Source organism: Talpa occidentalis, unplaced genomic scaffold, assembly GCF_014898055.3.
Source record: "Talpa occidentalis isolate TD23 unplaced genomic scaffold, MPIMG_talOcc4v2.1 talOcc4.8, whole genome shotgun sequence".
Taxonomy (NCBI): Eukaryota; Metazoa; Chordata; class Mammalia; order Eulipotyphla; family Talpidae; genus Talpa; species Talpa occidentalis.
The window spans coordinates 106704759-106719813 of record NW_023605194.1 but is presented as its reverse complement, the minus strand read 5'-3'; the positions used below and the strand labels follow the sequence as shown (position 1 = coordinate 106719813).

General features: G+C 32.1%; 1 protein-coding gene across 4 annotated transcripts in view; it reads right to left on the bottom strand.

Moving 5' to 3' along the window:
- Window positions 1–15055, bottom strand: part of LRBA (LPS responsive beige-like anchor protein) — a 493454-nt gene that overhangs the window by 410031 nt on the left and 68368 nt on the right. For all 4 annotated transcript variants that reach the window (XM_037497443.2, XM_037497442.2, XM_037497444.2 and 1 more), the window contains 9 exons: window positions 14681–14849; window positions 12416–12495; window positions 11968–12030; window positions 9608–9705; window positions 7899–7991; window positions 6577–6685; window positions 6209–6290; window positions 3297–3420; window positions 2834–3026 (listed from right to left, as the gene is read on the bottom strand). In XM_037497443.2, the coding sequence (XP_037353340.1) occupies window positions 2834–3026; window positions 3297–3420; window positions 6209–6290; window positions 6577–6685; window positions 7899–7991; window positions 9608–9705; window positions 11968–12030; window positions 12416–12495; window positions 14681–14849 (1011 nt within the window). The remainder of the gene's footprint in view (window positions 1–2833; window positions 3027–3296; window positions 3421–6208; window positions 6291–6576; window positions 6686–7898; window positions 7992–9607; window positions 9706–11967; window positions 12031–12415; window positions 12496–14680; window positions 14850–15055) is intronic.

The window sequence follows — 15055 nt, the reverse complement described above, 5'->3', positions numbered from 1 at the left end:
TTTGGTCTCAGTATCCTTTTACACTCTTAAAAAAGTACTGAGGCCCCCCAAAAAACCTTTTATTTATATAAGGCATATCTATTACTACTACTCATATTAAAAATTTAAAATATTCTATAAATTGATTTCAGAATAACAAACCCATTGTATGTTAATATAAATAACATTCTGTGAAAAATGACATTTTCAAAAAAAAAAAAACAACAAAAATGAGAAGAGTACTATTTTTTCACATTTTTACAGGTCACTTTAAATCTCACTTAGAAGATGGTTGCATTCTAATATATGCTCTACTAGTTAATCTGTCACATTAGTTGTTTCAGTTGACACATTTGAAAAAAAAATCCATTTTCAAACAGACATGTGGATGGGAAGCATAGACTTTACTCTCTGAAAAGTTGTTCTGGGTTCCCAAAAGTCTCTAGACTGCAGTTCAGTAATTACTATGCTAAAGGTTATATTCCTCTGCACATCATTCCTAGGACTTGAGCAAACTAAAGTGAATTAACATACAATATTTATAAACTTTGAAAAATCTAATTTATACTGACATTTCCCTAACTTTCCTCCACATACCCAATCCAAATGAGTATAAGCCCACATTCAACTCTGTTTTTCTCATGATCTTTTGTAAAGGGGAAAAGATAGATATACACTGTAGTTGAATAAAACTTTATTTAGACACATGTCAGGTCACATTTGGCCCTCAGGCCCTAGGTGTCTGAACACTGCCTTGGACTAAATTGGTCAGTTCCAATATGTTGTGAGTAAAATAGGCCATTTTATAAAATACCATCTTTTTCCAATTTACCAAATTCGTTGGATAATTGTTCCAATCTAAGATATTACTGTAAATCCTGAAGATAATAAGGCACCTTCCTCTCAATCTTACTTTCAAGTAACTCAGTTATTCTAACACCTAAAAATATTATTTAAGGAATAACTATATAGTCAAACCGAAAAATATTCCAAATAACCTTGATAGTCATTAATAGAACAACTGAAGTTATACCCAATAATCATTTCTGTTCTTCATCCCCACTAGTCAATTTATATTAATAATTTTAATTTTAAAATTATATTTCATTGATGTATATAGTGTTCTGTAACAAGACACAAGAAGTTATACCATAAATGGAACATATTTTACTAGATTACTTGAAATATAAAATTTCCTTAGAAGACAAAAAAAGTTATAAAACTAAATAAGCCACATGTTGGCAGAAGATAATCATAAACAATATGATTGGCATGGGCCTCCCTGGTGGCACAAGGGGTTAAGCACAGCACTTTGAAGCTATCCGCAGCCTCTGCAGCAGAAGGCACCAACATGGCGCAGCAGGCCTCTCCTGTCTTGTCCACTGCTCCCCTCTGCAGTGTATTTCAGTCAGTCTGCCTGTTCTGCTCCCCACTCTGTCTCTGGTGAATCCTCTCACCAACCTTCCACCCTCTGCACCTCTGGCCTATACCCCAGTTCTTGCATGCATAAATAAATCTTAAAAAATATATATGATTAGCAAAGAATTAAGACTATAAACTCGCACAAAACAAGAAAATGCAAATTTCATGGCATTTAAAGTTCACCAAATTTGTTAATTTTTAAAACAGCAGTAATATCAATTGATGAGGTAATATGAAGTGATGAGAACTAATACATTAATAGGCAGAATGTAAAATGATATAACACTTTGGAAATGAATTTCAATTATCTTTTAGACTTCAACATCTGCATCTTAAGAGTCGGCAATTCCATTTCTAAGAATAGTCACAGAAAAGGTTCCAAATACATATGAAACTCAAAATATATCAAAAATTTCCTCAACTGGTAAATGTATAAAGTCATAATGTGGAATACAATAAAATTAAGAAAATAAATACAACTACACTTGGGTCAATCTGGATGAACTTCAAGTAATTATAAGTTAAAAATGCAACTAACGGGAAAATGCATTTAATGTTATTTATGTTAAACATAAATAAATATGAAAATAAAATTCTTTATATATATTTATTTGTATATACCATATATTTTTATAATGTTAGATTATCTATAACACAATTTATATATCACCTTATAAACGTTATACTTTGTTATACTTTATATATATATATATATATATACACTTATCTATATTAAAAGTATACAGAAGACACTGCAATAATCACAACCCCAAATTCAGGTTAGTTGGGGAAAGGGACAGACAATGGTGGACAAAGAAATTGGCATGGGGAACCTAGTTTCATGAACAGTGATAGGTACACTGTCTTTTATTCCTTTTTACATGTTTTTTCATATTTACATTATTTCTTAAAAAATTTTAAACAAAAGAAATATATAACTTATATCAGCCTCTGTTAAAAAAATAACAAAAAACCAGACTAGTGGATTCTTCCAAACCAATTCATTGAGTGGCTGTAACATGAGAAACATCTTCAGCCAAAGCTTCGCTGTTTACTCAACCACTTTATAATGCTAAAATAACATCTCATCTTTGAACAAACTGCGCCACCTTGTGTTCAAAAGCTTCAAAACACTATCACCATAGTATGTGTGAACAGGGCTGTTTAAAAATACAAGGTGCTTTAGGCTATGGCATGACATTTCACATCACTAAGCTCATGCACATAAATGAAATACTATTTTGAAAAGCTGCTTAGATCTTAAAGATGCTGTACATAATTTACATTTCTTTTTAGTGATTCCTTGTTTGTTTGTTCACTGTACTTTGAGAACCCGCCTTTTTCCTTGACTCTAAGTATAGAAATTAAATAAGTAAAACTTTTGACTATAAACACTTAAAACACCATAATACACTTTTGTAAAGAAACTTACCTTTGAATGTGTGATTGATAAGGTGTCCACCCACACACGCCAGCCACCCCACTCATATTTGACTGCATGATAGAGGAGGATTCTGAATATGGCATATACCATTTCTGTTATCTTCTGCTCATCTGAATTCTTGGGATTAAAATAACAGAGAGAAAGCATCCACTCTTGCCACACAGAGCACTGTAGCAAGCGCCTAAATATTAAAAGAAGGTACGGAATTACTTAAAAGGTACTGAAAGAATTCTAAAAAGCAAAGATTTAAAACAAAGTAAACAAACAATTTATGCATTCAAAACAATTAAAGGATGTGGTACTGAATGACACAATACTATATTCACTTAGTGAAAAAAAGCATGTGGAAAATTCATTTCACAGGATTTTTTTAAGAATTTTTCTTAGAAAAAAAATGAGATTCAAAGCTAGACTTGAATACAGTAAATGAATGGTTTCTAATCCAACTCACCTTCTGTTTTCCCTACTGTTATTGAAAAGTTTAATCATGTCAGAAAGAAAGGCTCTGCGAACTTCCATGCTCTCTGGACACTGGGGGGAATTTCGAAGTAGTGTCGCAATTACTTTTAGTATTTCTGTAAGACAATTCATAAATAAGTACAAACCAAACCCAACATAAAATTAATGATGGAATGTCATCAATATATTGTAATTTCATTAGTTCCCCTGACACATCTACTGTCAACATCATCTATGGTGTTTTAAAAAAAAAAAATCTGTAGAAAATTAATGACAATATATGCATTAGAAAGTATCTGTAAACAAGAAAGACATTATTATATTTCAAAAGGTTAAAGCAAATCCATAAAGTTATAAATGAAGTAAATGATGGTTAAACTACTGCACCCACAGTCTTCATCAAGTCCACTGGCCCTTCTGCCTATATGCTGCCTCTCTCCCTCCTAGATAAACTAAATTCTAGAGTTATATTTCTATGGTGTGATTTGGCTTTGGATTGTATGGCCCTTTACTTTGTTTCTCTATATTCCACATAAAATGAACCATGCATTATTTATCTTTCTCTTTCTGGCTTATTTCACTTAGAATTATTTGCTCCAGTTCCATTCATGCTGTTACAAATGACAAGAATTTGTTTATTTTTATAGCTGAGCAGTACTCCATTATATACATATATATTTAATTGACTCATCTGTGATTAGGCACATAGGATCTTTCTATAACTTGGCTAGTGTAAATAATGCTTCAATAAACACAGTAGAGCATACGTCACTTGTATCACTTGGACTTGCATTTCTGCATTGCCTTCCATTTCTCTTCAATTCTTTATTATGGCAATTTTGAACTCATAGGAAGATAAAATCTTCTCTTCCTGGTTGGGTTCTGGGGAGTTGTTTTCTCTTTCTGTTGTCCTATTCTCTTGCGATCCCAAGTTGCATGTGTAGTGTTTTTTGGTCTAACCATGGTACTTTAAATCCTAGGGATCTCAACTGTTTTCAACCTTTCTAGCAGGTGGGGTAGTAGTTTTTATATGGTTTTGGATGTGTGGTTTTCCAAATTTCTATAGGTCTGGAGACCTGATCTCACAGTTGCTGAATCAGAGAGGTGGGGAAAGGCCTGAAGGGGTGAAGTCACTGCCATGAATGCCATGGGATGGGGGAGGGGATAGTGGGAAGGTAACAGGTTCATTTTTGTGCCACTGCTAATAACCCCCCTCTCTAGGGTTCCAGTCCCAAGATTCTGGTGGCAGTGTGCTTCACAAGGTCAGAGCCATGCTGAAGGGTAAGGAATAGGAAGGGCAGCCCATTAGACTGACTCTATTCTTTTCACTTGGGGACCCAGCCCCATTGGGAGCACCCCAGTTCTTCTTCACATATTTCCCTCATCAAGGCTATGTGCATCCACTCCATTCACCTCTTCCCTCCCAGGCTAGCTGGGTGTGTGGCTGGCCAATAGGCAACACCAGTTTGTAATGCAGCCTCTAGGCACAGCTCACAGCCTCCAGGCGTCTCTCTCCCAAACCTCTTGTTCTATGAAGCAAAAATATCCTCTGTGTCCCTTTTGGTACACTATGCCTGTTGTCTGATGTTCAACAGCTGTTTAAGTTTCACCCGAAGCCATGGGATTCTCTCTGGGTACAGTACTCCCCTGCTTAATCTAGATGATCCTCTGGGGAGTGAAGCACAGTACCTCTTTCAATGACATCTTGGATCTCTGTTATGTAGCCTACGCTTTAAATCATCATGCTCTATCTACTTCCTAACTTTTTGCAGCCAGTACATTACGTAGGTAATACAATATATTCTAAAATTCTTATAGCAGTAAATCATCTTCCCATAACCACATAAGCTATATATGTATTTACATATATAAATATACCTTGAATTTTATAAATTAATTCAAGATTTCTCCTTTTTTAACTGTCAAAAATAATGGCATCATGTCTCTTGAAAGATTAAGAAAAAATAAATTTCAGAGACATGTGTTTTTCAAACTCATACTAAAATAGAGTACCATAAACTCAAATGACCACAGGAAAAAAAATAATAAATTGTAAAACTCTACAAACCAGTTATCTTAATGTTAATCTTTAAGAGAAAGATAATAATGTACTGTACACAAGTGCTTAAAAATTCTATTGAAAGAAAAAACTGTTAAACAAGACTATGTTCATAAATAAAGACAACTGATATTTTTAAATCCAAACAGAGTATCCTTAAATTGACAGTAATTTAATTCAAGAGGAAAGCTACCTCCATGGTTCATGTAATTTAACCTGACATAACTAAATAGTGTAACCAAAACTTTACTGAAAATCTGACTATACATTAAATCAAATTCTTATGCATAAAATTCTTTAAAAGCTTTATATAAACGCTTACACATAACCTAAAGTCCATTCAAACATGAAGTGAACATCAAACATAAGTATAACTAGTACTATATCACTGTCTAAGTTTTCAACAATATCATTATTGGGTTTTACACAGGAACTTTCTTCTTAGTAGCAAAAGGTTCTTATGAAAAGTTTTTTTTTTTAAATAGGTGTGAAAGAAATAAATGAAGCTTCTCAAAGAGTACAAACTTGCAGTCATAAAATGAACAAGTTCTGGGTGGGCATATTGTGTCCACAGATAATAATACCACATTATTTAATTATAAGATGCTAATTACAAGTTTAGGAGAGATCTTAAAAGTTCTCACCATCCACACAAACACACACAAAATCATAACTATGAAGTGATGAATGTTAATAACCTTATTACTGCGATCTTCCAAAAGACACATATCAGATCATTACGTTGTACACCTTAAACATACACAATGTCATGTCAATTGTATCTCAATTTAAAACTGGATACACACACACACACACACACATATATATATATATAAAATACATACGAGGATTTTGTATCTTTACTGAAGAATCAGGATCTGGATGCTGTTTATGTATCACTTGAGTACAAATCTGTTCTATAAGAATCTATAGAAGTAAAACAACATATTGTCAATAAATATCTACTGTATTGTACAACTATTTTTTACTTAATTATAAACTGAAATATCAAATAGTCAATACAAAGGAAGAAATACTTAGAGATGTCCATATTGTTCAATAATTCAAAAATTAAAATGTCACATCTCTTTTACATAAGAAATTTGGAAACAATGTATAAATCTAAATGATATATTTTACTTGCACACTATCAAGTCAATTATAGGGGCATTTTATAATAATAAATAAAATAAAATTCTAGTTATATTCCTACCTCAAACAGCACATTATATGTGGTCATTGTGATTAAATTTGTCTGAAGCATGAGTCTTTCAGCTAGCAATGAAAACAATCCATGCCCAAGCATGACTTCAGTTTTTCTTCTACAATTACATAGGAGGAAATAATCAAATACAGAGTTTTATTATCTACTATTCAGTACTCATGTTGGATGAAGAAAACACAAAAATGGTGTGTGACACATTACCAACAAATTCCAACTCAATAAGGCTCCCATTCCCTTCCATTTAGAACTTTTAAAGCCATACAACCTTTGAAAAATACTAACTACAATATGAGAACAGTTAAAGTTTTAAAAAATAAAACAGAAAAAAAAAAAGACTGTCCATACAACATACTAAAAATCTCTACCAAAATCTTCAGAGTAATAATTTATCAACTAGTTGCCACTATTCATCAGCACAGCACTAGAATTCTACTAGGCTAAAAATTAACTAAAATCTAATAAATAGTTATGCAGAAAAACAATGTGAATGAAAAGGTAGCAGAAATGTAAAAGAAATCAAGAAAAGGAACACTGCCGTGATAAACTTAACAAAATTAACCTTCAATGAAAGAATTAAACTGAAGGGTCACCAATATTAATTCTACCTGTGTTTGTATTTATTTTCTGCAGATAGCTGGACACTAAATACCTTAGCAATTGTGAACCAAAGGGTTTCTGCAGCAACAAGCCAAGACTTCTGTTGTTACATGAAAGCAATCATAGTAAATAAGCAAATAATTGCTACTATGATTCAATGAAACTTTGTTTATAAGCATCAAGTTGGATGCAACATGAAGACCACAATTTACCAACACGTTTATAACCCACGATTGTTGGATTTTTTAAATAAAATAACCCTAATACAAGAAACAATAGGATGAGAATGTCCAGAGTCAGCGAAGAAAAAAATCACAGGAGTTTTAGGATTTTAATTATACCTTAACTTACATATAAAGCAGTATACATTATGTGACAAACATCTAGGTGAGTATGTCAGCTTTATAGTACAGATAAAGTAAATGATAATCTAGCCACCAGAAATAAAGTCTCAATTCATTCAATTGATCCAAAAGAATTTTCATAATGTACAGAAAACAAATTGGAAATTTTAACTTTCATATAAAACAAACCATATTCTCTTCCTAACTTTTTACAATGTGGAAATGGGGTTAAATTTATATAGATTGGGGCATGGGGGGAAGCAAAGGTGACAGCGACTAGAAGAACCATAGATCACCAATTCTATTCCAAAGATTTGTAAATAAAACTGTACTATACAAAAGTCTATTTTAGTTTTCATTCATACTTACTCTGGGGCCAGGTGTTTTAAAAAATAGCCCATTGCCTTGAGAGCTTGTACTCTGATTCCTTCGCTTGTCGATGCCAAAAGTTTATAGATAACACTGAATGAATAAAAATTGTGAACAAATTACTCTGAGTATATTCACTAAGGCACACCAAATTAGTTTATGTACTGAACTTAACCACTAAATTTTTTATAATTTTTTGACCAAAAGTTAGTAACTATTTAATACAAAATGTATTTCTCACATTGGAGGTGAAAAAATTCTGTAGTGCTTCCATGACATTTATACACTTATCTAAAAATTATTAATACATGTATATTTCTCTATTTGAAAATAGAAAAAATACAAAGATAATGAAAGTAACTTATAAAAAGTTAAAAATAGAAAATATAATTTGGATATATTTTCATGAAATGTTTAACTGTGATAACACATATAAAGAAATGTTATGGACATTGTCCATAAATATATTTTTATTGGAATGCACTAAGACATGTACACTATAACATTTTTAATGAAGAAATTATTAATCAGATAATACAAACATCGAAGGCATAATGTGAAGAGCAATAGATTATTTCAATGTGTTCACAGATATTAAAATATATGAATTAAAGTTCATTAGACACCAAACATTAAAAATTTAGAACAATTTCATCAGAGCACGATAGAATTAATACTGAATCAGAAAATATATTCATTTCTAAGATAAGCATTTGAAGATATCAGAGATACTATTTAAATGATTTAATGGCAGGGAATTATTTATATTTAACAAATGTCAAAATTTGATGGAAATTAAACTATCACTTAAAATTTGGTGTCAATTATGTTGTTACTTATAATTTGGAAAGCTCCTGACTACTATGATGTAGTTTGGCATTCCTATGTTACCTTACACCAGTAAAGACTATTCTCTCTCAAATTTTATCTAATTTTTTTATTTGAAATTATATCATTTCACTTTCAGAAACATACAAACTTCACTATATCCACCTTTGTTCTTTTCATGTTGATCTTTAAAAATGATAAACTGTATATCAGGAGCCAACATAATCATAAACAGATAATGAAATTACGTAACAATACTCCATGAATTCTCTCTTTAAATCGGGGGGAAAAATACAATTTAAAAAATCTCACACTATACTTTTGGACCTAAGAAATGCTTCTGCAGAATTCCAGTTAGGTTAAAGACCTCTTTCACCAGACACCTAATTGGCAAACACCTTGATATTGGGCTTCCAGTCTAGAAGTGTGAGAAAATAAATTTCTCTTGTTCAAGGGTCACCCTTGTCTATGGTATTTTGTTATGGTAGCCTGAGTTGACTAATATAATAATGATCTGAAACTGGGAGTGAAGGAAGTAATATTTTAAAGGGAGGATAAAATCATGTCTTGGATCACAATTGAGTAATAGTTATAAAAACTAAAGAAGGCAACCTTACAATAGCTTTATAACAGCACTAACCACCTAAAAATACTGGAATGATTTGCCTGTCCTCAAAAATTAAACAGTAACACAGCCTCTATAATTAAAAATTTATTGAAAAATATGTAACAAATGAAATAAAGGAATCTTACATCTTATTTCATCCTACAAACTCATTTCATAATATATAATCTAGTAATAACTTTTCACATATAAGAATCTTTCCATCATTTCCAAACTAACCTCTCATACTAAAACTCTTGATATATTAAGCTCTTACCGTAACCCATTCCTTTGGTCAAAAGCAGGAATCATAGAGTTAGGATGTTCTGACATTAACGCAACAAGCAACTGTAGGACATCCATTAGATTGTCATCCTGAAATCATTTTAGATACTCATTTAAAAAAAAAAAACTTAGTTGAACACTGAATACTTTTGACATAGACATTTAAACATTAAAAATTAAGTAGACATATTTAATTTATACTTGTTTTTAATAAATTCCTTCATACATATACATATTGATCTGTATAATTCAAAGCAACATCAAATAGTCAAATACTTTCTTAATCAAAGAAGTAAAATGCCTCTTATGATAATGGACCAAGATTCCTAAAACACCTTCTTTAAATATATCCTAAAACACCTTCTTTAAATAAATCTAAAAAAAAAAAAAAAATTTGAGAGGAATTTTTTTTTTTTTTTTTTAGATTTATTTATTTATACAAGCAGTGGGTACAGTCAGAAGCGCGGGAGGGTGAGAGAATTCACCAGAGCCAGAGCAGGGAGCAGAGCAGGCAGAAGGACCAAAGTACACTGCTGAGGGGAGCAGCGGGCGGCAGGAGGGGTCTGCGCGCCATGTGGGACCCTCCTCTGGTGTCCGGGGAGCAGCCAGGGATTGAACCAGCACTGCAGAGGCTGCAGGCAGCTTCGCAACCCAGCACTCAAAGGCTGTGCCACCAGGGAGGCCCAGAATTTTTTTTTTTTTTTTTTTTTTTTTTACGTAAAGTTTACACATCAAGAAATTGGGAGAAAGGGGCAAAGATGTTCTTTCCTAACACAGCAAAACATGTTAAACTCATTAATATGCTAACAGATGTGAATCTGGTGGTGTGTTGAGGACAACATATTATACATATCATTTACTTATTCAACCTGAATCACTTTGTTCGCTGACTTTTCCAAGAAATTGGTTTTAAAAGAAGACTTTTTGGTAATAATAACTAGATAATTCTTATCAAGTCATTGTCCGCACAAAGTATACAGATGACAATAATGTTTATTAAGTCAACATATCACTGCATGTGGTATAACTTGATAACATTTGTAAAACATCAGCATAGAAGCTAATGTAAGTCCTGAGATATAAAAAATTTCCAAGAAAATTTTCCAAGAAAAATTAGTTGAAAAATTAGTTGTGCCAGTATGTATGGGTATCATTGGGACAACCTGGGTAACACTGCCCAAAGAGGAAGGGGAACAGCTATGAGCAGTCAGTTGTTTCAGCTATCCTGCCTCTAGGTTTTCTGATAGCAGCTACTTGAATGTCTAATTCTCAAGTCAGTTCCATCGATGGTCTAGAGCGAGGACTCAGGGCCTTTGGAAATTATTTGCAGGACCTGAGAATCCTGAATTAATAGATATTAAAAAAAAAAACCAGAAGATTATTGTGACTTCCAGTTTCTGTTACGAAATACTTCAGTTCCTTAAGGTTAAAAAAAATAACAAAGATTATTAGGGAATTCAAATAAAAATTTTCAGCTATTACACTGGGTCAGGAAAATCTAAAAGAACAACAACAAAAAACCCTATTCAAAAAGTAAAAGATAAACCAACCATTAAACTGAGTTACGCTGAGATCCAACAAGGAAATTTAATTGATTCCTTTCTACCCCACCTAACAAAGATATATTCAAGTAAAATCACTCATTTATTAATGATTAAAGAAGGGACTACTTTAACAATAGAAGACATTAATTCATAACACATGAAATACAATATATGAATGTAAATTTAAACTGCTCTGAAATGAAAAGAATTTGTAAATTTTATTTAAAACTTATTTAATCAGATTAATTAGATTATATCCAGCATATTACATTTACCCAGTCACAAAAATAAAAGAATATTTTTAACCCATATATTTTTCAACCTTCACTTGACTTTTTATATATTTATTGAACTTACATTTTTCACCTTTTTCTGACATCTTTAACCATATAATTTTAAATTCCATTACAAATCCCATTAACTTTATAATACTTGAACATGCAAAATCAGTAGGAAGACTATGCTACAAATTTTAAAATCCAATCATGTTTAGTCATTTCTGTAATATATTATTCCATTTGTTACAGTGGTTCCTGGAAATACACTGAAATTTTTCTTCAGTATACTTCACTATTAATTCAATGATACCTAATTTTAAGACTCTAAAGCCTCTCATGATTATTCTCAGAGCCATCTTGTAGTAATAAAAGCCATTTAAATAAAGGTTGCTAAGATTTAGATCCTACATACATTTACTCCCCTTATTAGTTATGTCATTAGTGAAAATATTCTCTAATTTTTTACTTTAAAAAAAGTCCACAATGCAGCTCTAAACTAACAAAATCCAAAAATAAAATTCAAATGTTACCTCATGCATAGTGAGTAGATAATTAAGAATGGCCTGTAGTTCATCTTCCTTTACTCCAGAATCCTTTAAAAACATAATACATGTATCTTATACTTGCATACAAAACTATGTTAAAAGGAACTTATGGAGATTTGTAAACTTGATCAGCTGCTATAAATATAAAATGATAATGCAAATTTCAAATAAAAATTTAGGGGAAGCACTAAAGATATGCAATACTCAAGATTTATAAAACTCAAAAGAAAACTGAGATCAGTAATCTATTTTTGGCATCTTAGATGACAGCCTATCTAGTGAAGTTACAGAATCCTGATGTCAAAATTATCTTTCAAAGGATTTTCCAATGAGTATCCCTAGTACAAAGAAAAGAGTAAATAAAGATTGCATTATGTGTGAAATTTTAAGTTATCATACAGAGAATGCTATGGGATAAGAAAGATGAACTCACCTTCATCACTAATTGCTTAATGAACATCAGTAAGAAAGCTCGTAAAGAAAGTATTTCTTTTTGATTAGGTCGTGGTCCATCTTTTAAAAAAAAAAAAAAAACATACACTTACTCTTAGTATTTCAGAGTGCACAAAGCTAACTATAAATTTTTCATTCCCAACAGTTTTTCCATTTATTTATAAGAAACATGAAGGTCAGTCTTCTGAAGAATTGTATGTCTCTGGAAAGACTAACACTCCATCTCCCAATACTCCAAATGTACAAAATAGGTTATGATGAAACCAAAGAAGTTTGCTTTCTGATAGGGTCAAAGGCTATCCAAAACAAAATGTGATTAAAAAAATTTGTATCCAACACTAATATACACTTACATTTTGCTTTAAAAGAGTCTCTCAGGATCTTACTATGGTAACAGAACTTTACAAAGAAAAAAGCAAAAGGAAATCTATAGTTTGTGAAAATCTAAACTTTACATGTGAATTTACTGTGAAAAAAGTTGTTCTCAACTGCAACCATTCTATAAGCTAAAATAAAAATCTCACAAAGCACACCTTAAAATAGTATTTTCATAAAGTAGGGAAACACTATGTTGACTACCTCTGACATCTCCTCTTCTTAAAAAAGTCCTCTGGTCACACATGGCTCACATTAAAGTCAATTTTCATGTCTCAAGCATATAACTCCCAAGTACAAGGCTTTTGAAACCAAACACCCATTGTTCTAAGATCCTAAGTTAGGTACATGTTAGCCTCATATTTTCTGCAATATTTCCCCCCACTAATCACTATTTACAGCTAGTTCCTAGACCACCAAGGCAAAGGACCACCATGACCTTCAACAGATCAATTAAAACAGAAAGAAAATTGTTTAAAATTTGTTCCACATGACAACCTAGACAAAGAGTAAGTTAGAGTTACAATAGAATCACAAAGTTTGTCCAGATCTATTACTTGAAGTGTAAGACTTTCCATAGTCACTAATCAGTTATAAACTCAAAGCCAGAGTATAATACTAACACCTAGGACAGTACATGATATATTAAAGCACCATTGAAATATTTACCAGGAAATTATAATCTATTTCTAGATTTGCTTGAAACCTTGTCAGTTTAAACGAACCATAATTTCTGTGTGTCCTTTACAACTTTCTGATTATAGAAGCATTATCTCTGAGAATCAAGTTTATTTTTAAAGGAATTTTTTTAAGTATGTACAAATATGAAACATCTTTGTGAACCACTGTACAATCAAAACCTTTGAGTACAATCAAAACACATGTGGTCTGACTTTCCATCTATTTCCTAATTTCAAGCAAAAGTTCTCTATTTTTATCAGAGGACTGAATCCAACCCCACTATCGGGTCATGTGTTTCAGAAGTGGGAGGGGGTCTCACATCTGGCCAATCTGAAGCATACCTGCCACACAGATGGGCACAGGCAATCAGAGCCAAGAACATACAAGAGAATTTTGCTAGAAATCCTCAATGCAGACAAATGTCCTTTTGCTGGATTTAAAGTTGTGAGGATAAAAAGTGAAGTAGCTACTTGCTACTGCAAAGGGAGAGAAGACAAGCCAACACGGAAGAAATGAAACAGAGAGATATTGATTTCTGACGCCTAATTCTGAACCTCTACCCCAGGTTCTACTGAAAGCACCAGTTTTTATAAGCTGATTAACTCCCTTTTATGAAGCAAACCACTCTGCATCATATTACCAGGTTTTGAAGTATTTATAATCAAAATAACCACAATTTGTCAAAATTCTTATTTTGACCCATTCTATAAGCCACTAACATGAAAATGAATATTATCCCTCAGAAATGCAGGCCTGACTATACAAGAAAATAATTACTGAAAATCTGTAATTGCATTGTATTATTTATTAGAAGCTAATAATCCTTACTTCTGCAAAAAAGTTCTACCTCCCAAAACACATTGTTTCTTACTGGGACAACTGAACTCAGTATCAATACCACTAGCTAGTGAAGAATTTTTTCTCATTTTCAGTTCTTTAAAACAATCATCTTAGTTATACCTACTTTTCAAACAACTCATGCCAGCACAAGCAGCATTTCCATGAAAGTAGCAAATTATTAATCTCTGGCAACTGCAATTTAGGACCAACTATTAAAATTAACAAAATTAAAATAAAATTTGGCCATGATGAGATTCAAAAAAACTTTCAGAATAATATAACAACATTGGTTAAAACAAAAAAAAAAATCCTGATTTACCACATTGTGACATAATATAAGAATATATACCTAATCCTTTTGGGGTGATACCACTTCGATCCTGAGGATTCACTGCCCAATAGTAGTGCTTCAATGTATGCATGATGAGAAGCACTGTCCCAACTCTCCGAATGGCATTGTAGATGGTGACTGTGCTGATGAATTCCGTGGACAGGTAAGTATAGAGTGTCAACTGAACCTGGAGAATCAAAACGAAAGTAAATTAAAGAAACAGACCAGCATTTTATCGGTTTCCAATACTATCCTCTGGTTACTTTACTTGTAACGCACTTGTTTGAAAAGCATACTGAGCTTGATCATAACACTGTTAACACTATGTTGACATATCCAATGACAAGCATGCATACACACACACACTCTTTATAAAACTAAGCCTACTTAATT